Genomic DNA, 27161 nt, shown 5'->3' with positions numbered 1-27161 from the left:
AAAAGTCGGAATTCTGAGTTTAAAGTCAGAATTCTGAGATTTAAGTAAGAATTCTGAGATTTAAGTAAGAATTCCGACTTTTTTCTCAGAATAGTCGGAATTCTGAGAAAAAAGTCGGAATTCGGACTTAAATCTCAGAATTCTGAAATTTAAATCAGAATTCTGAGATTTAAGTAAGAATTACGACTTTTTTCTCAGATTATAGTCGGAATTCTGACTTCAATCTCAGAATTCCAATTTAAATCTCAGAATTCTGTCTTTAAACTCAGAACTCAAATAAATGTTTCACATGTGGCCCTAATCCTCTTCCGTACAAACCAAAGAAATACCAGCTGAAAAATAACATCAGTCCATCAGTTAGCTGGCCTGAAAACATCTCCTATCTCAATTGCCAAATACAAGATGACAGCAGAGCTTCAACACCGAGATCGATTTAACGTAGACTCTCACAAAAATGATTTTTGCTGCTTTTAATTCACAGCAAAGTGATGCAATGCATTTGTTTCTGGCTGCTACTGTGTATTAAAGGGGCAATAAGTAAGATTTTTCTTGTACAAAATGACCATAGTACATCTCAGGGGTTGATAGGGTTGTTGATCAATACCAATGGCTCAACTATTACCATTACTGCTGAGATTTCTGGCGTTCAAAATTCACTAGTTTTGAAATAAAATTTTCCCATCCAGTGGAGTTTCACATAAACTTTATTGTTTCTGTCCATTACAGGCACCATACCTCAAGAAGACAGGATGGGAGGGGGAGCTATGCCAGAGACCTGTGTAGGAGTGTTCCATCAATGTTGTTGCAATTCCTACTAGTCGTCACTACAGCTCAGTGGAGGTTACAGATGCCCCTTTAAATGCACAGCACTCCTTTGCTGCTGTGTTTGACAACAGAACTGGGTCAAATGACAATCGGATAAGGATTCAGCTACTTTTCCTGAAATGGATTCACCTTGCCTGGCGTGATGGAGACCGTCAGACCGTCTCAAGCTGTAGGAAAGCTAAAGCTGCTCCAGCAATCTGCCCGCATACAAACAAATTGCATAAAAACCTCTTATCATTTAAAACAGTGACAAGGACTGCACGTTTTTTTTACAAATGAGCACATTTTTGAACACAAATGGTCTGGAAAAAGGAGCTGTTAACAAGCAGATCCTCGCAGCTTTATTCCTCTGAAATTTCGAGCACACAAACGCATCGCAAACTGCTGGAGCGATGGCAAAGCAAATGCTATGAGACTCTGGCGGCATATGGTGGTGCTGGGGCGAGGGCGGCCTGATTCGACCCCTCCTCTCTTGATTCGTGTCATTCTGATTATATGCAGATATCAGGCACGCGAAAGGAAGAAAACCGAAAGGAACGTCGTAGTGTTTGTCAGAGAAGAGGAGGGAGAGAGATTTCAGTCTGGCTGAGGAAACAGAGGGGAGGCGAAGAGCAAAGTTTGTCTTCAGGTTGCAATATTTCAGTTCATATTGACGGTGTTGTATGCTGGAGGTGGTGGGGGTGGTGGTGGTGGTGGATGGGGGGTCTGTAGTGTGTCTGCAGTCTTCAGTCCACCTTGACGACACTGTAGATCTTGGTAACAAACCAGAAACAGGCAAAGAAGCCGATCGTACCTGAGAACAGAGAGAATCCATAGTTACTTAAAGGCACATTCATTAAGTTTCATCCTGCCCGTAGCACAAAGTGACCATAATATATCTGCTCGGGGTTGATAGGGTTGTTGATCAATACCAATAACTCAACAATTATTAACAATTATTTGGCCAGGTGCTGAGATTTCTGGCTTTCAAAACTCACTTTCGGCCTGTACTCCGTTTTGGAACAAAAACTCCCCCAGCCCATTGGACTTTTCAAGACACTCCCAATTAATTTATCGTTTCATAATGTTGGCACTGTGAAGTCCTTTGAGACTGTAACTGTGATTAAGGCTTATACAAATAAACTTGATTTACTTGGAAAAATCCACCCTCAGATCCCGTTCTATATCGTAAGTCTGTGATGTTCAGATGAAGCACTGCAACTTTTGGTGTACCCGCTTTCCCTCAACCTCCCTCGTCTACTTCTACTTTAGTTAGTGATTTCCTACGTTTCCCAGAATGCCTTTCAACAACCCACAGAGAACTCGCCTGGACTTGTTGCTGGTTTGTTAATATTGTTTTTCAGTCTGGTTTCTGCTCCAATTGTTTCAATGAGGTTGGAAAATACTTTGCTATATTCCTGTAAAGTCGCCCATGTGCAAAATTCCCTGTTATTCTCAGAATTCCCCCCAAAATTGATATATTGGGCAGATATTGGCCTCATATTACTAAATATCACATATCAGTCGGGGAACTGTTGGCATGAAAATGGTTTAAAGACACTGAACATCAGCACAAAATATTAGCGTTTGACAGCTTCACAAAAATATCGGCATTGGCTTTCAAAGACCCTTCAGCTTTTTTTACCTCCAAACACAAGGCTTCTGCTCTCTCCCTTCCTTCCTCATATACCTACCGGTGAATAGGAAAAAGATGAGAGCCATGATCGTGGTGTATCCAAAGTAGAGTATGGTGCTGGCCAGTCCAGTTATCTGCAGCTTGGAGAAGAAGTAATGGATGGCATAGACCAGGAAATACACAGCAGTGAAGCCACTGGTCAGGAAGGAACGCCACTGCCAATGGTAGTCCTGCAGAGAGCACAAGCACAGCCAGAGTTGGATATCTGGGAGTTTAGAAATGTCTTCACTGAGCAGAAAATCCACTGTTCCAGATTTTTACACCTAACTGACTGGTCAGGAAGGAAGGCCACTGCCAATTGCAGTGCTGAAGACAGAGAAGGTTGGAGGTAAAGTTGGAGATCTATGATTTTTCAATATCTTAACAAAGTAGTACTGCTTGCAAGTAAATATATAAATCACACTACAAATCATACTTGGTGCAATTTGTTTTTGAGTAACAGTGAGCATGGCAACCCCTCTCGTGTTATCTTTTCTAGCCAATCAAACATCGACTTTTTTTTTTTTTTTAACTCAAAGCTAAAATCAAATCCCCCTCCTGAGACATAGCGTTTTCCACACTTAACTAACTTTCCGCTGGTAACAGACTCTCTATGCATTTGCAACGACGTATGTTAGACAGTAATGTGACACTTTTTAATCTTAGATGTGTAAAATTGCTCAACACTCAGATATGAGATGAACATAAGTATAAGCCCTACTTGTCAGTTTGTTACTACTTTTCTATGATAGCAGAGTTGAGACGTGACATTTAGAGGGTGAAGCAGCAACTGATGGAAAAAGTGATAGCCTATATTTTATTATTACACGTTATTGTTTGGAATTTCTGCATATATGAATAATTAGTGTTGATATCTGTTCGATGATGCTGATATTCTTTTCTACGATGATGTTAGAGGTTTTGTGCTGTTTACCTCGGCACAGAGGTGGAAGTAGCAGAGGAGGATGGTGGCCTCAGAGCAGGTGATGACCAGGATGATGAAGACGAGGAAGAGGAAGCCAAACATGTAGTACATCTGATGGGACCTGGACAAAAGAAAGAGGCGTGTCTGAGTCTTTGTGAGGATCGCTGATCTTACACGGTCCATTAGAAGGAACTGCCGTATACCCGAACGTAAATGGAAAAAAGACGAACTCCAAGAAGCTGTCATAACTCCAGAGTCCTTTTCAGTGTCATTAATTCTGTAATTAATCCATCTCCCGATTCCGCCTCCTAAACAAGGTTGACGACATTAGATTGAACATTGCTGCCCACAACTATCAATCGTTTGTGAGAGCACTAACTCACTTAATAACTTCCACCCCATTTCCCTTCCTCTCCTTGACAAAATCATTGTAGGCATGAAACCCACTTCCAGCTGCCTTGACTTCATCCCGGCTAGGCTCTTGAAGGAGGCTTTTGAAGCTATTAGCCCCAGCGTACTGGCTATCATAAACAGCTCCCTGGCTACCGCCTCTGTCCCATCTTGTTTCAACATGCCAACATGCCTTCGATACTGTTGATCACGCAATCCTTATCGACTGCTTGCGGCAGTGGGTAGGCATCTCTGGGTCAGCTCTGCACACCTGCCTATACTCCTTGTGGGGTTCCTCAGGGTTCAATCTTAGGCCCCCTCTTGTTTTCTCTGTACATGCTTCCACTAGGTAAAATTATTCAGAAATACAACATATCCTTTCATTGTTACAGACCTTACAACATTGGAAAATATTTTTGAGTAGCACACTGTCGCAACTTGCATCGTGACTCGCGACAAAACACAAATACAGTCCGACTGACTAAAATGTGTTATCAAGAAAAGCAATAGAGTGAGCTATGCATATACCTACAGTATAAAGACATGTTATACTTGTGGAGACCAACATCAGCTGACCTGTGACCTGGGCCTTGCCTAGTCCAATGCCATACAGTGGTTTGTACCCCTAAATTCTCACAAAAACCTCAAATTCTCGCAAAATACTCGCAAAAACATTACACAGATTACTCATATTTAATTCTAAGACCACTAAGCAATTTCGAAAAAATGCATTCAAAATGCATTCAAAAAGTCTCAGTATAACCTAAAGATGAAGTATGAATAACATACTTTTGCCTGTGAGACACTTTCACCCAAGTGAATAAAGGGAATGAATACTTTTTTCTGTTATTGAATTTTATAACAGAAAAACCCTAACCCCTGCAAGAGCTCTTGCAGACCAAGTTCCTGTAAAGACCAATAATTCATTCCTTCAGACAAACCTGATGATCATTCTCACCAGATAGAGTTGAGTATGAAGAACAGCTGAATGAATATGCATCCAAAAGGCAGTATTCCTCCCATAATGATACCAGGGAGGGGCTTCGTGTAGAACGACTGCTCCGGGATCTGACGAGGAATCTGATTAGTCCGCACTGGGTGCTCAATACCCTGAAACAACCAATCACAGAGGAGAGAGCGAGGGAATCAAATAAACAAATGGATAACATGGAAACAGTTTGTTAGGGATGGGACAATATGCGATATGGGGTTCACGATTCGATATAACCACGATACGATGTAATAAATAAAACTTCAATTACAACAAAGAATGTGCAGAATTATGTTTATTTCTGAGCCACAAATCTTTCTAGCAATGGCATTTTCTTGCTAGAATGTAAACAATTTAAAAAATATCATTACAAAGTGTAAATAATATAATTTGGATGGAATTGTGATGAGCAAGCTGTCTCATTTGTGATTACTACAGCAGAATAAAATGAAGCTAATATCACAATTCATTTTCTGCCCCACGATACGTATTGTCACATTTTTGTGACAATACAATACGGTGACTGAATAGACAATACTACAGTTTATCTATTCAGTCACTCAAAAAACAAAAAACAGATACACTTATACAATTTATTTAAGTTGGGTTATGTGGAAAATGTATGAACATCTATATATTCCTGTGTGTGGTAATTTAGTTTCGCTCAGAATTTCAATCAGTTTTCAGACAACTTAAAGTGAAATCATCATAACAGAAGGTAACAGGATACGTTTAGAGAATTAGAGAATGCCTCATGTATGTGTAGCGATGTGTCCCTGTATGCATGTGTGTTTACTCACGGTCTTCTTGAAGCCAAAGTAAGCGCCTATGAAGGTGAGGGGCACCGAGATGCAGAACCAAAGAGCCAATATGGCTACCAGGGTACCAAAGGGCATGGCTGCCGAGGAGCCTTCACCCCACAGGATCAGGTTCATCACAAAGAAATCTGCGAACACCACCCTGTATAGACAGACAGGGGGAGAGAGAGCGAGAAGGTTGAGTGAGCAGATGAGTGAGAGAGTGGTAGAGAGAGGTTGAGTGCAAGTGTCTCTCTCACCCGGGGCAGAGGAAGGCTGTCAGCAGAACGTTGGTCTTCCACTTCTCTCCGCCGAATGCTGAGATTCAAAGAGAAAGGAGGAAAGGGTTTGTCAGAAAAGACGTCAAATTAAACTGCAAAGCATTTCTTCCTGTGAAAAATCTAGCTTGGAATCTAACCGAGCTGTGTTTCTATGGCTACAGATCTCTTCCACATCAGGTGGGAGGAGACACATTTGCTTCACTGATGATTTAACTGGTTCGACGTTTTTTTCCACCCTCAGATCGTGTTTCATTGAAAGCCAAGGGGGCACGAGTGAGCTCAAGTCTAGTTAATATGAGCAACATGTTTGGACAATGCAGATGGGCAACTTTGCCAATAACCAAGATCAAAAGTATTTTTCATGACTTTCTTTTCTTATAGGACATGTTATCCACACTGACTCTATTGCCTTTGCCTAATATTGTACCTGCTAAAGGCAACTTTTCCCATAGACATAGTCATAATATTACATATGTATCAGGGCCTTTGTATACTTTGTATAACCGATGTTTTGGACAATGTAGATGGGCAGGACTCTCAACAAGGAAACAAAACTCCCAGTAACTGCCTCAAATAACTGGTTAAATCTGTACTAGGTCATTCTGTCATGTTGTTCTAAATGGCAGCGAGAGGAAAGGTGGTAGGGTGGAGGTGAAGAGGTTCAGTCATCGTTGGTGAGTCTGGTTGGTGAGAGACAGTTTTGGAATTCACCGTTAAGTTTCGATCCGTCTCTTCCTGTGCGGAGATTACCACCAGTGATCATACCGACACCAGAATTTAATCTGAGTAAACGGGGTGATTCTATGGTGTCTCGATTAGTGGGCATGAGACACTCTTCGTTGTTGCAGCTCCATCAACTGATCAGCTGATATAGACTGATAATACAGCAGCTGCAAAATGTTGCCTAGTGCAGCTTTAAATGTTTCTTTGTCCTTATGTGGGTAAAGCAGCAGTGCGGAGGCAACTCCTTTGACACTGTGCAAAAAAAGTTGCTTTGGGTAAAGCCACCCCAGTTTTGGAGCCATGCTTCACTGACTGCTGCTGGTCCCACTGTGGATTCCTGGAAATACAACAGGACAGATGGGCCTAGCAGGTGTGTGAGTGTGTGTGTTGGGGTAACCCTGACCTGTGCATCAGTGTCAAGGGACCCTTGCATAGTGACTGTGTGTGTGTGTGTGTGTGTGTGTCATGCTAGTCCAACTCCATGCTGACACTGATTGGAGCTAACGAACCCAGCGGTCTGGTTACTGACCCGGTAGGTTACCAGATCATGACCTCTGTTCTCCTTTATCTCCACCACTCTTCTCTTTCATTATCCTCCTCTTTCTCTTCTTTTTTTTCAAACTCACTCTGGATTTTCTTTGAGTTTCAAACTCATCACTGTTGATTTGTTTGATGTTGTCCATTATGATTTCTAAACTTTGCCGACTGGACCCTGTAGCAACTGATAATGTTGGATAATGTAATACCTTGTCAAAATGCAATAAAATATTCCTCTTAATGCATCTAAAATGCAATTCAACCTGTTAATGTAATAAATTGCCAGATAATGTAATATCTTCAGAGTGATATTGCAATAATGAAAAAGGTTACACCCCTTACAATTGTTTGCCAGTTAATGTAATAATGTATTACATTATCAGGAAAAAACTATCCATGTAAAAGGAGGAAACATGTAATAAAACCTGATATTATAATATTTTGTTTCCTGATAATGCAATACAGTATTACATTAAGTGGCAAATACAAAATTCTTTAAACTTTTTATATTTTGTCAAAAGAAAAAGTTATTACATTATCGAGCAATAATACCCGTTATTACATTTTTGACTAATTTAGAGGGAGATCATTATTATTATTATTATTATTATTTTCAGGGAGGTTATTACATCATTACAACAAGTTATTACATTATCAATTGCTACAGACCTTAACAAGTCAGCAGTATCAGTTGTAATCCCCCCATTCCTTTCTTTCTGTCTTTCTTTCTTTCTTTCTAAGTGTAGTCATTGTATTGTTTTCTTTCTCATTTACATTTGTAGAAGCGCGCAGCGACGTATCCGGCAGGAGTTCCCAGCAAAACCCAGAGAACCACAGCACAGGTCATCAACGCCCCACGGTTCGCCGGGGAGAGGAACCCAAGACAGGCAAAGACTGGAGAGAGGGGGGGGGGGGTAAAGAGAGAGAGAGACAGAAGGGAGATGATTTTATATTACATGTTGTACATAATAAATCATAATAATTGATGTACTAGCACAACAAAAACAGCCTTGTTGAATATTCAGCTCTGATTGGCCAATGAAGCCATTCTGAGGTCTTATCTCTGAATTACAAACCACTTTCACATATAAGCATGTCAGGAAGTCTGCTCCATCTTGTTGATTTCTCATCAAATTAACTAGCGCCACTTTGTGGCAAAAATAAGTTACTCCTTGGTTGCTGCAGACTGCTGGATTAGGTTTTTGGTGGAAAGCTTGTAAGTTACTTAAGCTTGTATTAAAGTAATTTTAAACCAGTATTTCATAAGTAGCCTTGCAATAAGCAGAAATATGTACAGTGAACAATCACTTTGCGTAGGGGGTCTTGATTCACCTTGTTTTGCTTATTTGCAAAGACAGAAACAGAGAGTATTAATGCATTAGTGGATAGAGAGAGAAGAGAGAAGCACAACAAGACATTAAATTAAATTAATGGCACGGTAACAACATGTGATGAGGTAACAAATCTATCAAACACTGTTTCTACTAGGTGACTATTACCTTCTTGTACCAGACAGACATACAGACATACAGACAGAAAGACGTACAGAGGGTGACGAAGGTCATGATGAAGATCTGAGTTCCTGAGCCGAGGAAAACCGACAGCAGCATTCCCTTCCTGGGAGGTCGGAACACGTCTCCGTGGACCAACTTCCACCCAAACTCCTCTTGGGCATCCTCCTGGAAAACACCGGAATCAACAGATGGGTGGAGGTAAATGACAGGCTCAACACACCTCCATCTACCAGCCTCATCCTAGAAAACTAATCACAGACGGACATTTGAGATATTGTCAGAAATCTCGCTAGTTGTTCTGGTCACTTTGTCTTGATTTCAGCCACAATCACTAGTTTTGTGACAAGGAGTCACAAATGCAAAAGCTCTCAATCCATGTTTACAAAATGCAAGGAAATACAAGGACATGAAAAGCATTGAAATTTATAGGCCTACAGATCCCTCCAAAATATCAGTGGGAGGAGATATGACAAGATGATACGGAATATTTTATGATTCTATTCCATATACTAATATATACCATACCATATTCCATGCCAGTCTCTGCTCTGCACTCATGTTAACTCTCTATCTTGTGTTGAGCGGTTTGACACATCTCCGATTACTGTTTACAAAAACTGTTACAAACACATGCGGGTTTGGAGCAAATTGTGGAATTTTAAGTTTCACTTTTGTTTCAACAGGAGACGGTCAGATTGAGTACAATGCTGCTGGTCTGTGTATCAGCAAATAACAGACATGATGTGATGTGCACATTAGTCGCAATAGGGATCGATTAAGATAACTTTCTATACATTGACCAACTTTTGGTTTTGTGGTGGCCGTGTTGATATTGTGGCGGTGCGCCACTGAAATTATTTAGTTGCACTTTTAAACATAAATAAATATAAGTAAATATGTTTCGAGGCCTACCTCTCAAATTGTTCTGGAGGCTACCGCAAACGGAGGAGGAATCCATACTTCTTAAAAGATGCTCAGGTTCAGCAGCACAGCTCGGAATTAGTCACATAATGTGGATGCCTCTGATTCGCCAGTGCAGTCAACAAGCTCAACGGATATGTCTGTGATTGGTTACAACGCTCATTTGCTGTTTAGAGCAGTGGTTTAGAGCACTTTGAAACTAAGTTTGAAAAACTTGATTCAGACACAGCGGGAGTAGCCTATTAAATGGAATGTAGTAATCACGACTTTTTGCATTACCATATCGCCGTGGCAGCAATCGTAATCTCGATTAATATACGATTAATTGTGCAGCCCTACCATGACAAGAATCTAATTTTGGAGGAATACTTGGAAAATGGAAATTTTTTGGCATGAAAATGGTCAATAGTTTAAATCCAATAATTGGTTGAACCCTGCTCCTGATCAGAGCAAATGACATACTCATAGCCAGACAGGCAGGCAGACAGGTTCTTACCACAGAGTCCATCTGGTTGTATCTGGCTATGTCTTTATGCAGAGTCCTCAGCATGATCATGGCCACCATACCAGACAGGAACAACACAATCACCAACGAGTTCATTATACTGGGAACATAGGAGAGACAATGTAGTTAGCAGTGTGTGTGTGTGTGTGTGTGTGTGTGTGTGTGTGTGTGAGAGAGTATGAGAGTGTGTGTGTGTGTGTGTCTGAGTCTCACCTGAACCACTGGATGTTGGTGTGAGGCATGGACTCCAGGATGTAGTCCCACCGAGATGCCCAGCGAATATTCTTATCCTCCTGTAAACACACACACAGAAATGTCAATATACACATTTGCATACACTTGTCTTAATCAATTCAAACACTTTAATTAGTGTTACTTGTCTTCAGAGCCACACAAAACACAAACAGAGAAGGAAAAGACAAACAAGGCAAACACACTAATACCCTTTTTACACCAAAATTAGCGCGTATATGCAGGTTTTTTAAACGCGGGTAAACCCGCTAAGAATAGGCGATTGACTCCTTTCCCATTGCCAGTAGACGAGTTTGTCTTTCTGTTTTTTTTCTGGTGTGTCACGTTTGACGTCACGAACGCGCTGGAAAACACGGTTAGCAAACAGTAGAAAGCAGCATGGAGGCCAGTGACAATGTTAAGGTGGTTACTTTTTTGTATCTTTTACTTCAGTCTCTCTTTCAAACTCAACGCCGACTGAACGGTGCCATGCCATTGTTCTGACGGCCCATTATTCCGAAACCCCAATAGTCCGAAAAATGTCCCATTGGACCGAAAGCCCTCTTTTCTCCCCTCGTTTCTCAAACAAACAGAAGCACATGGCTAATTATTATGCAGAATGACGTCATCGGACCTTGCAACGTGCAACGGAGGAAGCTGGCTGTCGGACCTCGCGGTCGGATATTTACTCTAACAATCCTCTTTCCTGGTTGGAATTATGCAGCGTTCCATGCAGCAGTGATATTATGATGGTAGTGAGGGCTTAATCCCCTAATAAATAATGTTCCTGCCTGGCTATTTACGCGCCAACGTCCGGAACTTCAACGCGCGTCATAGCATCGCACCGGAAAAGGGGCGAAAATTAGCGTGTCCACCCGGGTGTCATGTTTCCATCACTGCCGATCGGAGCTGGAGCCGATAAATACCCGTGACTACTGCAGAGTCATTTGACCCAGGAATGAATGCCGATTGTACCCTTTCACACTGAAGACAAAAGCCAGATGTTAGTGGGTGTTAGTGGGTTTTTTGTCAAGTGTGAAAGGGGTATAAGATACCCACCCACCCACCCGCCCAACCACACACACACACACACCCACACACAAGTGTACGTACCACAAAGCTGACAGAGTAGGTGTATGATATCTTGAACTCTCCAATGTGTTTGTTGTTGAGGAACATCGGACCCCCGGAACAATCTGGAGTATCTACATTGGTGTGTTTATAGCTGGACAGAGAGAAGGGGATGAGATGGAGCAGAGGGAGAGAAAACTTTATTCACAACAAAGTAAAACAAGAAGAAAAAAATTATAGACATGGAGATGTGGGGCTAAGTGGATGAAACATGGTCAATATGCACTTGTCCTCTCAGTCTGAGGATTGTCAGGAACTTGGCATGTTTTGGCAGGATAGCTCAGTACCAGCTAGCAATTTCATTGGTTACCTCTTGGGTTCCATCTTGGCAGCGACTAATCGTGCTCCAAGTTGTTCGTTCTCAACCATGTGGAAGTGGATGGTGATGTCCACATGGTTGAAGATGTAGAAAGTGTCCTTTTCATTAAAGTCAGACTGAAAAATAAAACCCAACACACACAATATTTTCTGTGTTTACAAACAGTTGTTTTTCTTTAAAGTTCAAGACTGATAGTGTAACAATAGTATAGCTGTTAGTGTGGAGCGTAAAGAAACGTAAATTGAATCATGCCCTCAAAATCGAAAGTCAAATCAAATCATGAATTTTGAGAATTGTTACACCCCTAGAAAACTACGGTGTCTCAGTTAGTGGAAATGGAACGCTCTTCTCTTTTGCAGCCACATTTAGGCTGATAAGACAGCTGATCTAGAGTAAGAGCAAGTTTGGTGTATGGTGATCAACATTCCTTCTAGTTTTTTTGTGTCTTGAGCACTTTTCTAGAGACCAGTCTTCCTGGACTTCCTTCCTATTCAGTTTTTCATGATTTTGTTTTCAAATATATTATGGCTCAAAATGAGAATAATGTTCTTCATGATGTTTCATAAATAAATGTAGTTTAGTTAAAAGGGTATTTATTAAATTAAATTTAAGACTAAGTCTTCACAATAATGGATGCTGATTGGCCGACAACTGCAAACTTCAACTTCAAATACTGCAAACTGGCCTGATTGGAAAGATTTCAGGAATTCTTTAGTGAGGGAGCCAATCAGGACCAAGTCCAGTTGTGATGCGTTTGCTGGAGTTAGTCTCAAACTGCCTGGAAAAAATGCCATAACTTTAAATTGAATCAAATAAAATCTAATTTTCTCGATGTCTTCATTAAACATCTTTGGTCATATATGGATATAAATAGAGGAAAATGGTGTGTGTGTATTAGAGATGTGTAGAATGTATGTGGTGTATGTGCGTGTATGGGGTTAATGTGTGTAAGTTCTTCATGAATTAGACCCAGCAGTGATCATGTAACCAAGGAATCCGATCATTGTAATTGATTACTATTTACCTGCTTCAATTTGTACTCTATACCAAATTATATTGAGCTGGTAACTTTCTCAGTTGTGTGTGTGTATGTGTGTGTGTCCCACTCACATTAACCACGCAGGCGTCTTTGGGTCGTCCCTGCTCTGTAACGTAACAGCCAATAGGGAAGCCAGGATTACAGAACTTCTGTCCTTCTTCAACATCATAGCACCAGGTGACAGGCATGTTGTCCACAATCCTGCACACACACAAAATAATAAAATACACAAAAAATAAAGCCTATTTGTATGTAAATCTCATTATTTTGTCCACTTATAGGTGAGGCCATGCCGATCCTAAGTAAAGCCTTAATTGCTGGTAATTTGCTTCTGTTGTAAATAAACCTGTTACCATATTGCCAATTATCAGCGGCTTAAATTTTGCTGTGATGGTATCACAATGAACACACAAACTGCAGACTATGGACCAGATTTTATATGGATTTTAGATGCTCTTTCTACTGTACTCAACCTGATGCTAAAATACTGACAGATATATTATAAATCATCAAGTTTTTTTTTTCTCATTTGCTAGCGTCTGTCCAACACATTCAGCACTTTTCACAATTTACATGCGTGGTCACTTCCAGTGTATGATTGGCCATCATCTTGTCAATCAAAGCTCTGTTGTGAACGAAAACGACACACCCGGTTATCAAGACAGGCGCGATATTTCGTGAAAACGTGGGTGCATGAAGCCAGTATTTCTTGTGAAAATGAAAGCAAAGATGTTTTTAGTGAATTTAATGATTTGCAAACGACACAAATTGTCCAATATGGGTCTTTAGTTCTACAAACTCAAAACCCAACACACTCAGAGAAAGAGTTAGGAATGGAGATGTCTTGAGGAGGGCTATGACAGGTGAGGACTGCCATCTAGTGGTTACACGCATGTGTGTTTTTTGACTGTTACAAAGTGTATGTGTGTGGAATTGTGTGTGTGTGTGAGACTATGGTGTGTTCTAGATTTGAAATGATTCCTCAAGTTACTCAATTCCAAAAAAAATCCTGATTTGAATTTTCCTGCTTGTCTTCATTTTTGTCTTTTGTAGCCATTTTCAACTCCGGATTTTCAATAGTTGCATAGCAGCAGCATAAGCCTCAAGCATCGACTGAGTGTTGCCAACACTGCCTTAAGTGGCCATACTGACATACAAGATATGTCTAGGTCTAATTCAGAAAGTCTAGCTTTAGTTTTGTTTATATCTAGTGTAGGATTTCTCATCTTGAAACAGGTGATTACACTAATGTGAGATATCTTTTTGTTGAGAGCAGAAAGAGGGGCAAAACTTGCTGTCTTACATTCTAAGTAGCAGCTCAATCTTAGTAGCCAGGCTTTAGCCCTTATACTCCATTTTTAACATTTCTTATTGTGCAATGGGCTTATTTTCATCAGGTATCATAATCTGAATATGCTATCTGGATACTCCACTGCCCACCTGGTTTTACTCTGTGTTGTGCTTGTCTGCATTCTTTCCGCACTGTGATAGGATCTCACTTTTGGCAAACTAGGTGAGTGGGTGGGGAGGAGGCAACAAAAACTAACATGGCAGCCCGGATTTACTTTTCCTTCTCTAGTAGGAGGTTCAGTGACGACATTTCTACCTGAAATGATGACATTTCTGCCTTTGGTGGTGCCGTTTCTACCTGTGGTGACGACATTTCTACCTGCGATGACGACATTTGTACCTGTGGCGATGACGTGTCTACTTGCGGTGATGACGTTTCAACCAGCAGTGATTTATTTTCAATGAAGCATTTGTAATGTTTACTCAATTAATCGTTACAACATTCAATAGAATCGTTGTAGCGCTAATGCATCCATTAATTTGTACGATTTTATTCACTCTATGAATGTGTGTGTGTGCTACATACCAGTGATGCTGGTAGTTGAGCAGCATGCCTTTCTTGAGAAAGTCCAGTTTGGCTTTGTCTGGTGGGTTGTTGGTGTTGTAGGCCCTGGTACACACCGTCTTACACACCTCCGGTTTCTTAAACTCAAACTAAGACACAGTACAAATGGTTAGCATGTGTGCGCTTTGTCACTGGCACAGTTGGTGCTGTATGGTTTTTTGCCATCTTTGATATTAACAAGCCCAAGTCTTCTCTATATTGCAAATATTTAATGTAAAATAAAGAAATTCAACTCAACATAAAAAAACCCTCTTCTGAAACAGGTTCCATCATGTTTAATTTAAGACCTTTTCACAAAATGTGAAAATGAAAACAGTTATAGACGGATAGGAGTATAGATCTGTCTGACTGGACTGATTTCTTTATTTAACTCGATTGAAGACCTTTTAAGGTCTGCAGTTTAGAGACTATTATTATAGACAAGGTGTTTTCAGAAGTTGCAGACACCCTGCAAAAGATCTACAGCTAAGTCAGTATGAATAATGAGTTTTACACACTGTGTAGAGTGTGTGTGTGTTAGTGTGTGTGTTGTTGTAGATGTGTATTACCTTGTAGGGCGAGGGTTCGATCCTCTCTCCAAACAGGACCTGACCCAGATTCTCTGACGGACGTTTCTCCGTTTTGTCTGAGCAAAAGTCAAACCTGGACGGACAGATATGTAATATTATTCTCTGCTTTTGCCCAAGCAGAACTTAGGTGAAGAGGGTAGGGATGTTCCCAAATTCAAATACCATATTCGGCAAAGCATAAATCATTTGCTTGACACGACATGACATGAATAGTCATTATTTGATGTTTGTAAGTTTTTATCATTACATGTGATAATTTATTGCTGGATTGTGGCACAGAAAATATTCCACACGTGCACGTGGCACAACTGCTCAATGAATATCAATATAGTTTATATACCCTATATAGCAAATGCAAATTATAGTTATATAAATATCAAAATTTACAATGAAAATTAATTCCATCACACTTTTTTTTTTATAAGAAACAGTTTAATTGAAGCATTTTTAAAATTGTGTCCCTCAGGTTGAACAGTGCAAAGATAATAAATCCACTTTGTTTGACATTGTACGAGTTTCTTCTCAAAATCACCTGTGATCCTTTGGATGCCACAAAACTTTAAGTCTGATATTTTGTGGTTGTTCTCCTTGAAGTGAAACTTTTGGATTACATTATCAAGTTTTGATTCGTCACTGTGTGGAGAATCAAAACCAGTGACCATACTGACACCAGAATTTAATTTGGGCAAAAAGGGTGAATCTACGGCATCTCAATTACTGGAGATGGGATGCTCTTCTCTGTTGCAGCTCCACTTTGTGATTTAGACTGAAGGGGGTTGCATACCGGACACATCTGCCGGACGACATAAAACGTCCAAAAATTCGAAACTAGGGCTGCAGCTATCGATTATTTTAGTAATCGAGTATTCTAACGATTATTCCATCGATTAATCGAGTAATCGGATAAGAAATACTTTTGCTTTATTAAAGAGCACTAGTAAATATACAAAAGAGAAAAGCTGTCCGCACGAAGCTGTCCATACGACACTGTGATTTACTGAAAACGAGGTGAAATAATAATTATTATTGATATTTATTACTAGGCCTAAATATCATACAAGTTCATAAGACTGGCTAATGTACATCTATTTGCTATGTTGAAGGGTTGCCCTACACCTGCTGACCCTACTCACTGCAATCAAACTAAACTGAATATACTTGCTGTATTGGACTGGTGCATTTTAGGCTCCAATTGCTACTTACACCACCTGATATTTTGCTTTCTGGGGTATTTTATGCATCACTGTGAGGGGAGTAGGTGTGTGTGTGTGTGTGTGTGTGTGTGTGTGTGTGTGTGTGTGTGTGTGTGTGTGTGTGTGTGTGTGTGTGCCTATCATAATAATAACATGAATGAAGCTCAGGCTTTCACAAATTGACTGCAGCGTTTTATTTTCTGTGGTTATTTTCTTGAGCAAAACTTAGCTAACTTAGGGACATCATAACTAGCCACCATATTGATTTACGTTCTTAACTAGCCATTACATATAGCCATAATTAACGTGCATTCTTTACTAGCCTTCATCTCATCCCGTTTTAATATTAAGTGCTGACTCCGCCCACCCGGCCAGTTTCGGCGTACGCCGGTAGCAATTACAAGTGGACCCTATCCTACAGTCCCTGCTCTCAGCGGAGGGAAGGAGCTACGCTGTGTGTGGGAAGCGCTGTGACCGTCAGACCTCTCTGGATTAGACAAGCAAGTAGAGAAAACCGGCATCAGCCGAACCAATTTATTGCCAAATGCTTTGGGATTCAACACATTAACATTGCTTCCCATGGTCAGAAAAAGTCGGCAGATTTGTCGCTAGTCGCTTTTGAGAAATAAAGTCGCCAGGGGGGTCTGAAAAGTCGCTAAGACTAGCGACAAAGTCGCCAAGTTGGCAACACTGGATCCGAAACTTTGGACACTTTCTGTCGTTTTCTCTGGCCTCTCTCTTCTCTTCGCCCCTCGCTATTTTCTCTCTCTTTCTCCAGCGCGTTGTGCAACAGTAATAATCATCCGTGCGAAACACTGAGCGTGTATATAGTTATATGGATTAAACGAAGCTTCGATGCAAAGAATTTGCATCGATGATTTTTAGTAATCGAGTTACTCGAGGAATCGTTTCAGCCCTATTCGAAACCATTGTTTACAATGAAGTTCCAACTTCCAACACTGCTCAAAGTCGTGGAGCGCCACTCATCATCTTTTCAGTTATTGCTATTAGACCCAGAACGAGACCCAAAGAGTGGCTTAAGCTCGCGCATATACAGTAGAATGTCCATAATATTTGACTAAAATGCCTTTGACAAGAGGACATGAAATGAAATATTACAACAAAAACATACAAGAACAAACAAACACATAGCCTAGTCGTTGCTACTTACGCAGTGTATTCGTATGGCAGGACTGACTCCACTGAATCCAGCCTGTTCACAAACAGTTCGATGGCAGACTAGAAGACAAAAGAGGGACAGACAATTGTTAGGAAGACAGAGCAGCAGATTTGATGTGCTTAATTCCAGTTGCCATTAAACTCTTAAGCTTAGCATCAGTCAGGAGTCAGGACATTGACCTCCTCCATCCAGCCTTCACCGTTTCTATTCTGTCATATTTTGTTCTATTTTTTGGCTACTGTGGCTGGTAAATTGTTGAATGTTTCACTCAACCAGTCACTAGGGCCAGTTGAAGAAGAAAACCCAAGTTTCCACCTGACAAGTGTCATGAAGTTTTAATGAAATTCTTAACTGTGTACAGTTAAATCTTTCTTGAGTGAAATAAGAAGGGTATTCTCCAGTATTTCAGGGTTTCTCCCCAAGCAGTGTAGGAGTGGTGCCGCACTACCATCTAAAATTTCCAATCAGATAATGTAAAGCTGACCACGGCTGCACCACTTGTCACAACCACAAAATCCAAGGTAGAACTCTGGATTTTTTTTTATTTAACTGTGCAAGAAACAATAACAAACAATAACAAGTGAACATTTGGCATTTGACTAAGTAACAAAGACATTAAGACAGGACATTAAGACGACATAACTGACATGTCACAGGTCGTATAAAGCGAGCAAGGTCGAGTGAAGGAGGGTGAGGGGAGCAACAAACCAAAAGGAAAACGAACAGACAAGACATAAGAGAAGGGGGGCAAAAGGAAAAAAAATAAAACAAACAAATAATAACAACAACAACAACAACGAACAAATTAAAAAAAGAAAAAAAAATTGTATGGATGTATTCTGGCAGTCTTAACAGTATATCTGTGGGCCATGTTTGAGTGGTGTGTGTGTGTGTGTGCGTGCGTGCGTGCGTGTGTGTGTGTGTGCGTGAATGACAAGTATAATGGCTTAAAAGAAAAAAGTAAATAAATAAATATATAAATGAAAATTAAAGAGGAAGAGGAAAAATACTAATAATAAATGAATAAATAAAAAATCAATAATAACAATCAATAATAATAAATTTTATTTGTGTAGCGCTTCTAAATACTCAAAGATGTTTTACATAGTAAAGGAGATACGAAACACATAACAGACAATATCAATGAATAAGACAGATAATAGAACATTTCAGATAGGGAGAAAGACAAGAAAGTTTAGATTAAAAGACCAGGGGGCCGAAAGAAAGTTAGAGATTAAAAGCAGTTTTAAAAGGGTGTGTTTTAAGGGATTTTTTTAATGTGGAGAGTGAGGAAGAGTATCTGATGTCCTTTAGGAGAGAGTTCCAGAGGGAGGGAGCGGCAATCGCGAAAGCCCTGTCTCCCCAGGTCCGGTACTTGGTCCTGATGGGGGGGGGGGGGGGGGGGGGGACACACAGGAGGGTGCCGTATATGGGGGAGCCAGGTTGTGGAGGGCTTTATAGGTGATGAGGAGGTTTTCTGAGGATTTTGGAGGATGTGCCATAAAGGATGCTGTTGCAATAATCCAGTCTAGAGGTGATGAATGCATGAATCAGTGTTTCCGCGGCTGAGAAGGAGAGGGATGGACGGAGACGGACGATGTTTTTGAGGTGAAAGAAGGCTGTTTTGCTTATGTGATTGACGTGTTGTTCGAAGGAGAGGGTTTGGTCGAAGATGAAACCAAGGTTGCGGATGTGAGGGGAGGTGAGCTGTCAATGGTGAGGGAGAAGTTGTGGGTGGATTAGATGAGAGCTTTTGGGCCAATGATTTCAGATTTGTCACAGTTCAGTTTGAGGAAGTTGGTTTGGAGCCAGGACTTTTTTTCTATGATGCAGTTGGTTAGGGTTGAGTGAGTGGCAGCAGTGATTGCTTTGGTGGAGATGAAGAGCTGGATGTCGTCGGCGTAGCAGTGGAACTGAAGCCCATGATGGCGGATTATGTGGCCAAGGGGGACCATATATAGGGGATGAAGAGGAGGGGGCCAAGCACTGAACCTTGGGGAACACCTTGGGAAAGAGGAGCAGTGGAGGATTTGCAGTTGTTGATGCTGATGTACTGGTGTCTGTCGGAGAGGTAGGATTTCAACCAGGAGAAGGCAGTGCCGGTGATTATGACGGAGGCTTCAAGGCGGGTGAGGAGGATGGAGTGGTTGATCGTGTCAAATGCCGCACTGAGGTCAAGCAGGATGAGAATAGTGAGGCAACCGGCATCAGAGGAGAGAAGAAGGTCATTTGTGACTTTAAGGAGGGCTGTTTCTGTGCTGTGTTTGGATCTGAATGCGGATTGGAATGGTTCATACAGGTTATTGGAAGATAGGTGGACTTTGAGTTGTGAAGCAACTGCACATTCCAGTATTTTAGACAGGAAGGGGAGGTTGGAGATGGGTCTGTAATTGTTGGGGATGTCTGGGTTGAGCGCAGGTTTTTTAAGGATGGGGGTGACAGTAGCCAGTTTGAGGGTGAGAGGGATGGAGCCAGTAGTCAGGGAGGAGTTTATCGTTGTGGTGATGAGCGGACATATAGAGGGAAGACAGGCCTTGACAAGACTAGAGGGGATGGGGTCCAGGGTGCAGGTGGCAGTTTTCTTTCCCGTCATAAGGTTGGAAAGGTCCGTAGGGGAGACTGGGGAGAACTGAGACAGGGACTGGCTAGTTAAAGAGGGGAAATTGAGAGAAGGGGGGGCAGACGTAGGAGTGGCCAAATTGTTATAGATAGTCTCTACTTTTGTTTGAAAGAATGACAGGAAGGAGTTGCATTTGTTGACTGTGAAAGATTGGGAAATGTTGTCCATAGGTTTGAGGAGCTTGTTGATTGTGGAAAATAGGACTTTGGGGTTACCGGAGCTAGACTGTATGAGTTGAGAGTAGTAGGTGGAGCGGGCGTTGGAGAGGGCATCTTTGTATTGTTGCAGGTGGTCTTTGTGAGCTTGGGTATGAACTGTGAGACCTGTTTTCTTATGGAGTCTTTCAAGTTGACGCCCACAGGTTTTCATCTGCCGAAGTTCAGGAGTGTACCAAGGAGCAGAGTGTGTGAAGGAGACTGTTTTGGTTTTGATGGGGGCCAGCTGGTCGAGGCAGGAGGAGAGTGTGCGGTTGTAGTAGTTGGTGAGGTCAGTGGGGGTGGAAAACTCAGGCAGAGGGGAGACAGACATTTTTTCGATGAGGGAGGATGAGAAAGAGGAGGGAGAAAGGGAATTGAGCTTGCGGAAGTTTATTGTGCGTTTTTATTTTTGGCACAGGGGTGCCAAAACAAAATCAATGTCCATGGTGATGGCTAAGTGGTCGGAGATGGTGAGGTCAGAGCCAGAGAGTTGATGTATGCTGAGACTAGTGGAGCAAACCAGATCCAGGATGTGTCCGCGGTTGTGGGTGGGGAAGTTGACATGTTGTGTGAGATTAAAACAGTTCAGTATTTCCATGAATTCAGTGGTTGTTGTGGAGTCCGTAGAGTCAATGTGTATGTTGAAATCACCTAGTAGGAGGATGGAGGGTGAGAGAGAGCAGAGCTGAGTAAGGAAATCTGAGAAGTCAGAGATGAAAGATGGGTTGCGCTTGGGGGGACGATAAACAACAGCTGTGACCAGAGGTGTGGGACCGGAGAGTTTAAAAGCCAGATATTCAAATGAGGGAGGTGGAATGAGATGAGACTTGTCTTAATATCCTGCCGGTCTACCACGGCAATGTCACCACCTCTGCCCTCAGGATGTGGTTTGTTAATGTATGTGTATCCATTAGGTGTAGTCTGGTTAAAGGAGAAATAGTCCAGGGGTTTTTGCCAGGTTTCGGTGAGGCAGAGAAAATCAAGTTTGTTGTCCATTATGAATTTGTTGAGAACGTCACTTTTATTGTTGAAGGACCGGGTGTTGAACAAGGCGAGTTTCATACGGTTTTGCATCCTGATTGGTTGAGAGGATATGGCTAAGGGTCGCAGATTGGCTGTATTCACGTGCCGTGTGTTGTGATTACGTAGGGAGGAAGTGGGTGTGCGACAGGACCACAGAGACGGTATGGAGGTGGCCAAAGTGTAGTTGTAAATAAACTTGCGACCAGAGCCTCTGTGGACAGAACGGGATCGGCGCAAAATCACAGCTTCTTTTAGAATGTCCATAGAGTCAGGATATGAGTGGCTGTTGAGTTTGAGGAGATCCACTGCAGAGTAATACAGGACCATGGCCGAGGAGGGGGGCGCTAGCCCGGTGCCAGCTCGTGAGTAGGAGTCGGGAGCCCAGGGGAGGAGGAATAGCGGGCTGCACCACAAGAAAATCCACAGGAAAAAACACAGCATAACAGCTTGTAGACTGTAGCAGGCCAGTGAAATTCTGGAGAACTCTGACTGACGTTGAAGTATGGGCCAGACAAGATAGCGTTAGACCAGGCGAGGGGCTAACCACACCTGGAGAGGAGTCCTTGTCGGGATGTACCTTGAGCGAGGCTCCGTGCTAGCAAGGTAACAGACCCAGGCCAGCAAGTCTGCAAGGCCAAGGGCTCGGGCTAGCCACACCGTGGCAAGAATGGTCAATCTGGGAAGTCCCTCTTAGCAGCTGCAGAAAGTGATGCAGGTAGGGAGAGTCAGCTCGAGACAGCCAGGCGGCAGGAGCAGCGTCGTGGCAGGTGAGTAACGGTAGTAGAAAAGCAGAAAATCCAATGGATGAATCCGGTTGATCAGGACAGCAGTGTGGTTGGTAGCACATAACCAAACTCAAACAACCAGGTTAAAAGTAACAGAGAGATCAGTGACAAGAAAATGACTCAAAATAACTCAAATTTCGGTCTCGTGAGAGTTGTGATCACAGCGTCATCTGTCTGTCCACCTCCGTGTCAGGAAGGAAGGTGTCATGAGCATGGATTTTCATTGTTTTTTAGTGACAGTGAATAGAGACAGGGCAGGGACTCAAGGAGGACCACAGGATTGAAGCCATGCATTCATATGAGATGTAGTTGGTATGTGCACCAATTTGAAAATATAGTTAGCCTAGGAATAACCCAGATTGAATTGTTGTGGTATTGTGTTGTTTGGTTGTATTAATTGGGTTATTGTTAATTGAAGCTGTTTTGCCATATGTGCTTTTAGTTTGTAATGGTTTGTTGTTGAGGTCACTGCCTGCCTTTTTCCATCTATTTCTATTTTTCTACCTGTGCCATCTTACCGTTAACATATTAAGGACCACAATTGAAATAAATCTGTTGACTTCATTGTGTTATCCTTGTCAAATTAAGCTGAGATGCATTGTGTCTATCTTGCTTTTCATTCTCAAATAAACTAAACTAAAAACTGCAATCCTGCATACGGCAACCCAGTTCTGTCAATGTTAGTACTCTGCAGCAGTTTTCTACTGAAAGTCACAGACTGTATTTCTGTACTGAGCATGAGTGGACTAAAAAAAACTGTCCTGGACTTTTGACCTAGACTGGCCACCCACAACCACCCCACTCCTCTCACTATGAACACATTAGAACAGGCATCACTAACTGGCGGACTTCGGGCCAGATCCGGGCCCAGTGATGGTTCTGTCCGGACCGCGACCCATTTCTGATCAATTAATGAGAATAAGATTCACGGAGCGTTTTTTTCCACAGGCACAGCTATAGACCTTAGGCGCAGCTATTTCAGCTCATACGGTAATCGCTCAGTGGAGCTAGGAGGTCACAGACCAATCACATGCGTCTACTTCACTGAACTCAGCCAATCAAAGCGACTGTTTATGGTGCATCGCTAGGGAAATGCACAGAGAGTGAGAGAGAGAGACGAAAGCTACACAGAGAGAGATGACAGCATGTCTTGCTCCAAAATAAGAAAAGTAAGATATTATTTCTCTCACTAAGAAAGGTAGAGAGGTGAAGAAGAAAATATGGAAAAAGAAAGAGAACAAGTACAGATCCTGTACAGGCCCACGGCGCGTGTGTTGAGTTGTAGTAGCTGCAGCCACACTGATCCGTCGGAAAATGGACAGAATTGATGGATTGATGGCAGAAATACAGTAGCCTAGCTTCGCTCATAATGGAGCTACTTCATAGAAACAAGTTAAATTCACTTGAACACATTGTTTAATCGCTCACATTGGGTTGAAAATAGGAAAGAATGTCTAGTTTCAGCTCCGCTGCTCAGATTAAACTGTCTGTGCTTGTAATTTCATTGTGCGTTTGTTTAATGTGGCCCGGCATCCCAATTGAGTGGAGTTTTCCGTTTTTAAGCACTGTGATTGGCCCGAAGGTCCAAACACCGCCCAGTTGTGTAAAACTTTGGTCATAAAATGAACCGAGCCAGTAGTTTCAGCTCCCTAAAACAGGTACAACCACCGGTACTGCTCTGTATTTACTTTTTCAGAACCGGAACATGCGTTACGTCGTGATATTGAAATGTACATTGTTTATTTTATTTGATAGAAAGTCATACATTATGATACTTCGGACCTTTGATGGGAAGAAATTTTAGTGACTGGACCTCCTTGAATTTTAGTTGAATACCCCTGCATTAGAACAAAGTATTACTAGACATGAGGATTGGGCGATGTGGACAAAATCACCGTCACATGTCACTCAAGGGTTTTATTATTATTTCTCTTAGTTTTTCAGTCCCACTTTTGTGTTTTACTGCTTTTCCAGGTTTATTTGGTAGATTAATACACAACACAACACAAAGTACGGATATCCTATGGTACTGAGTAACCAGTGTTACTGTGGACTGAAATTTCCCCTAGGGGATCAATAAAGTGCAATTTTAATCTTAATCTTAAATTGCTGCTAGAGGATTGAATGAGAAGAAACATAGAAGAAGAAAATTCAAGTCCTCTCAATTCAATTAAGGGCCACACGTTCTCATAACACCTTAATTGAATCAGGTGTGCAAAAGTAGAGTTGGAGGTTGCAGGGCAGGGGGTCCTTGAGGACAAGGTCAAGTGCTGGAGGTGAGGTATTTTACAACTGAGGTACTCCGACCAACTGGCAAGTTCACCTGGACACACCTGTGAGCTGTTCACAATCAGAGGCTCAACAGCTTTAGCTGTCATGAGCAGAAGGCAGCGTTGGAGAGGCAAACACACTCGTCGGCAGTAGGTAAGGACACGTGGCACCACATAGGAGCTGGCCTACTGTGGATTGCTGAGACAGAATAATCAACCGCTATGGATGGGACGATATATCGCAATACAAAAATGTGGCAGTACATATCATGGGGTAGAAAAATGAAACACAATATTAGCTACATTTTATTTTGCTGTAGTAATCACAAATGAGATGGTTGTCCATCACAATTTTACAAGCACTCCATCCAAATTATATTATTTGCACTTTGTGATGACATTTAGCCAGTGCCATTGCTGGAAAGATCTGTGACTCAGAAATAAACATAATTCTGCACAGTCATACTTAGTCATATAACTTTTATTTATTACATTGTATCGCGGTTGTATCGAATCGTGAACCCCATGTTGTGGAGTGAATCCTGTATTGTTATCCCTTGCAGCTCTGTATCCTGGTGTCTTTGGAACAGGACCAGAAAGTTGACCCTGGCTTTCATGTAGAAGCTGGTTTAGTATCTTGGGTCCAGGACTGAGGAGCGTTCATTTTATTGAGTGATGCATTTAACAAATACTTGGATTCATCTTCCAAATAGCAACAAGGCTAATGTTGTTGGCCTGATGTTATCTGTCCTGCATTTGATGGCTCCTTCGCTAGCTAGCTACAGCTTTAACAGAAAACTATATTGTGGTTGAATTAAGCAATTTCTATTTATCGAATATATATGTTGTATTCTTATCCTGCTCTTCTTTACTGTATGCTGCAACAGACCATGCAGTTTACCCATAGGGGTCAATAAAGTTTAATCTAGCCTAGCCTGTTCTAGTTGTTGGGGTGGGGAAGGGGGGTGGGGGGCTAGTCCCTCCATACCCATATTGTCCCAGGTGAACAGCATTTCTATACAGTAAGTGGACAGGCAGCAGACAGTCTGTTATATTGTGCATCCAGTCTAGGTCCAGTAAAACAACTGGAAGGGCTTTTTGTTTTCAGAAGAGAAACAGCTGGCTCGGTTAGCTAGCTAGCTAGCTAGTTAGCGCTGTCGTTCCCTTTCGTTATCCACTGTGACGCGTTAGCTTTGCTGGCTCTTAAGGTTGTTTTTAGGAAGTAATCAATTTCAGTGCCTCTCGTCTGCTTACTTACTGGATATATTGTATGTTAGCAATATAGTTGGTGAGTTATGGCATCTGTTAGTTATACAGTTACTCAGTTATATGATGTGTTTACCTTGCAGTCTGGTACTTGGTCTTTTCCAGGTTCACAGAAGCTGACGGGCGCCAGACCCGGAAGGTAGAAGCCCGCCGCTCCGGCCAGCAGCGCCGCTCCCAGCAGGCACAGCAACATCTTCACACCGACTCTTCACCACTGATTTACCCAAATATCTACTCGTCTTCACTGCTTACACTGCATCTGACATCCGCAGGCTGGACAGCCAGCATACCGTCCTGCAGCAGGCAGACACGTCACCTGCCGGAAGTCGTGCTTCATGAAGAGGGGCATTGTGGGATGCTGGAGGGTAGCTAGAATTAACCCTTAAAACTGTTGTAACTGTTGTTGAGATATAACACCTGTTATATCTCTATGGTTGTAACTAGCGTTGTCACCCGTCCCGTATAATGCGGGATCGTCCCGTATTGAAAAATAAAATGCACTGTCCCTTACTGAATCAATACGGGACGCGATTTGTCCCGTATTTTCGTGCACACCCTACTCTAATGCATATACTACGTTTTCACATGCTTGGAATGACATGAGAAATAATAAAACCAAAAGAGTTTCACGAGACATAGCGGAGAAGTATTAAATCAGAATGACAGGCAAGTTGTCTGTCACTGTCACTCAACGTCATCGTTGCCCTGGTTACGGAGACTCAGACGCGCGGTTTTTAAAAATGTCGGCGAATAACGTTACCTCATGCGTTACCTCCAGCTCAAGTCCGCCCGTAAAAAGAAAGAGGCTGTCCAAATACAGAACTGAGTGGCAGACGGAGCACGAGTGGGTCAGTCCTGTCAGTGGAAACGAGTACAAGGCAAACTGTACAGTTTTTAATTTTTAAGTTTTAGTAATTATTTTGTTTCTCCACATTTCCCTCACTCTGGAATAGGTTGATCTTTATTTCAATGCCTACATCCAGGAGAGTTGTTCTGATCAGTTTGACAGTAAAAAAAGATTGTTCATTTATTTTCACAAATAAATGTATTGTTAATATATTTTCACAAATAAATGTATTGTTCAGTCATCCACCATAGTGGTCTCTGTGGTCTACCAGGTCATTTGCTATTTCCGAGTTTATCAACGGGTTCTTGCTTCTTCCAAATATACCAAATAGTGTATTTTGACAGACGAAACATTTTGCCCATGTCTATGATCTGATGTTTTAATCCTTAATATAATTGATGCAACTGTGCTTTACTCTTATTGACTCTTTATTTCATTTACATTCATGTTGAGAGTAGCAGAGGACTTTGAAATTGATGCATAAAAAGCACAAATTGGTGCATAAAAATTCAC

At 41.8% G+C, this 27161-nt stretch overlaps 1 protein-coding gene across 1 annotated transcript; it reads right to left on the bottom strand.

Annotated features, from left to right (window-relative positions):
* Positions 1–686: 686 nt before the first annotated feature.
* tm9sf2 (transmembrane 9 superfamily member 2) lies at positions 687–26092 on the bottom strand. The gene is made up of 17 exons (XM_071911440.2): positions 25878–26092; positions 17632–17699; positions 15247–15340; positions 14660–14787; positions 12855–12984; positions 11736–11860; positions 11408–11519; positions 10277–10356; positions 10055–10163; positions 8670–8802; positions 7898–8017; positions 5843–5900; positions 5586–5745; positions 4753–4904; positions 3414–3525; positions 2499–2670; positions 687–1618 (listed from the first exon to the last, which is right to left on the bottom strand). Exons 1-17 carry the CDS (start codon positions 25992–25994, stop codon positions 1551–1553), a joined length of 1938 nt encoding a protein of 645 aa, XP_071767541.1. The 5' UTR covers positions 25995–26092; the 3' UTR covers positions 687–1550.
* Between the last annotated feature and the right edge of the window lie 1069 nt (positions 26093–27161).

Source organism: Centroberyx gerrardi, chromosome 15 (genome assembly GCF_048128805.1).
Source record: "Centroberyx gerrardi isolate f3 chromosome 15, fCenGer3.hap1.cur.20231027, whole genome shotgun sequence".
In the NCBI taxonomy this organism is placed as follows: Eukaryota; Metazoa; Chordata; class Actinopteri; order Beryciformes; family Berycidae; genus Centroberyx; species Centroberyx gerrardi.
Note: the sequence above shows the minus strand (reverse complement) of the source record. Positions and strands in the feature narration are given on the sequence as shown.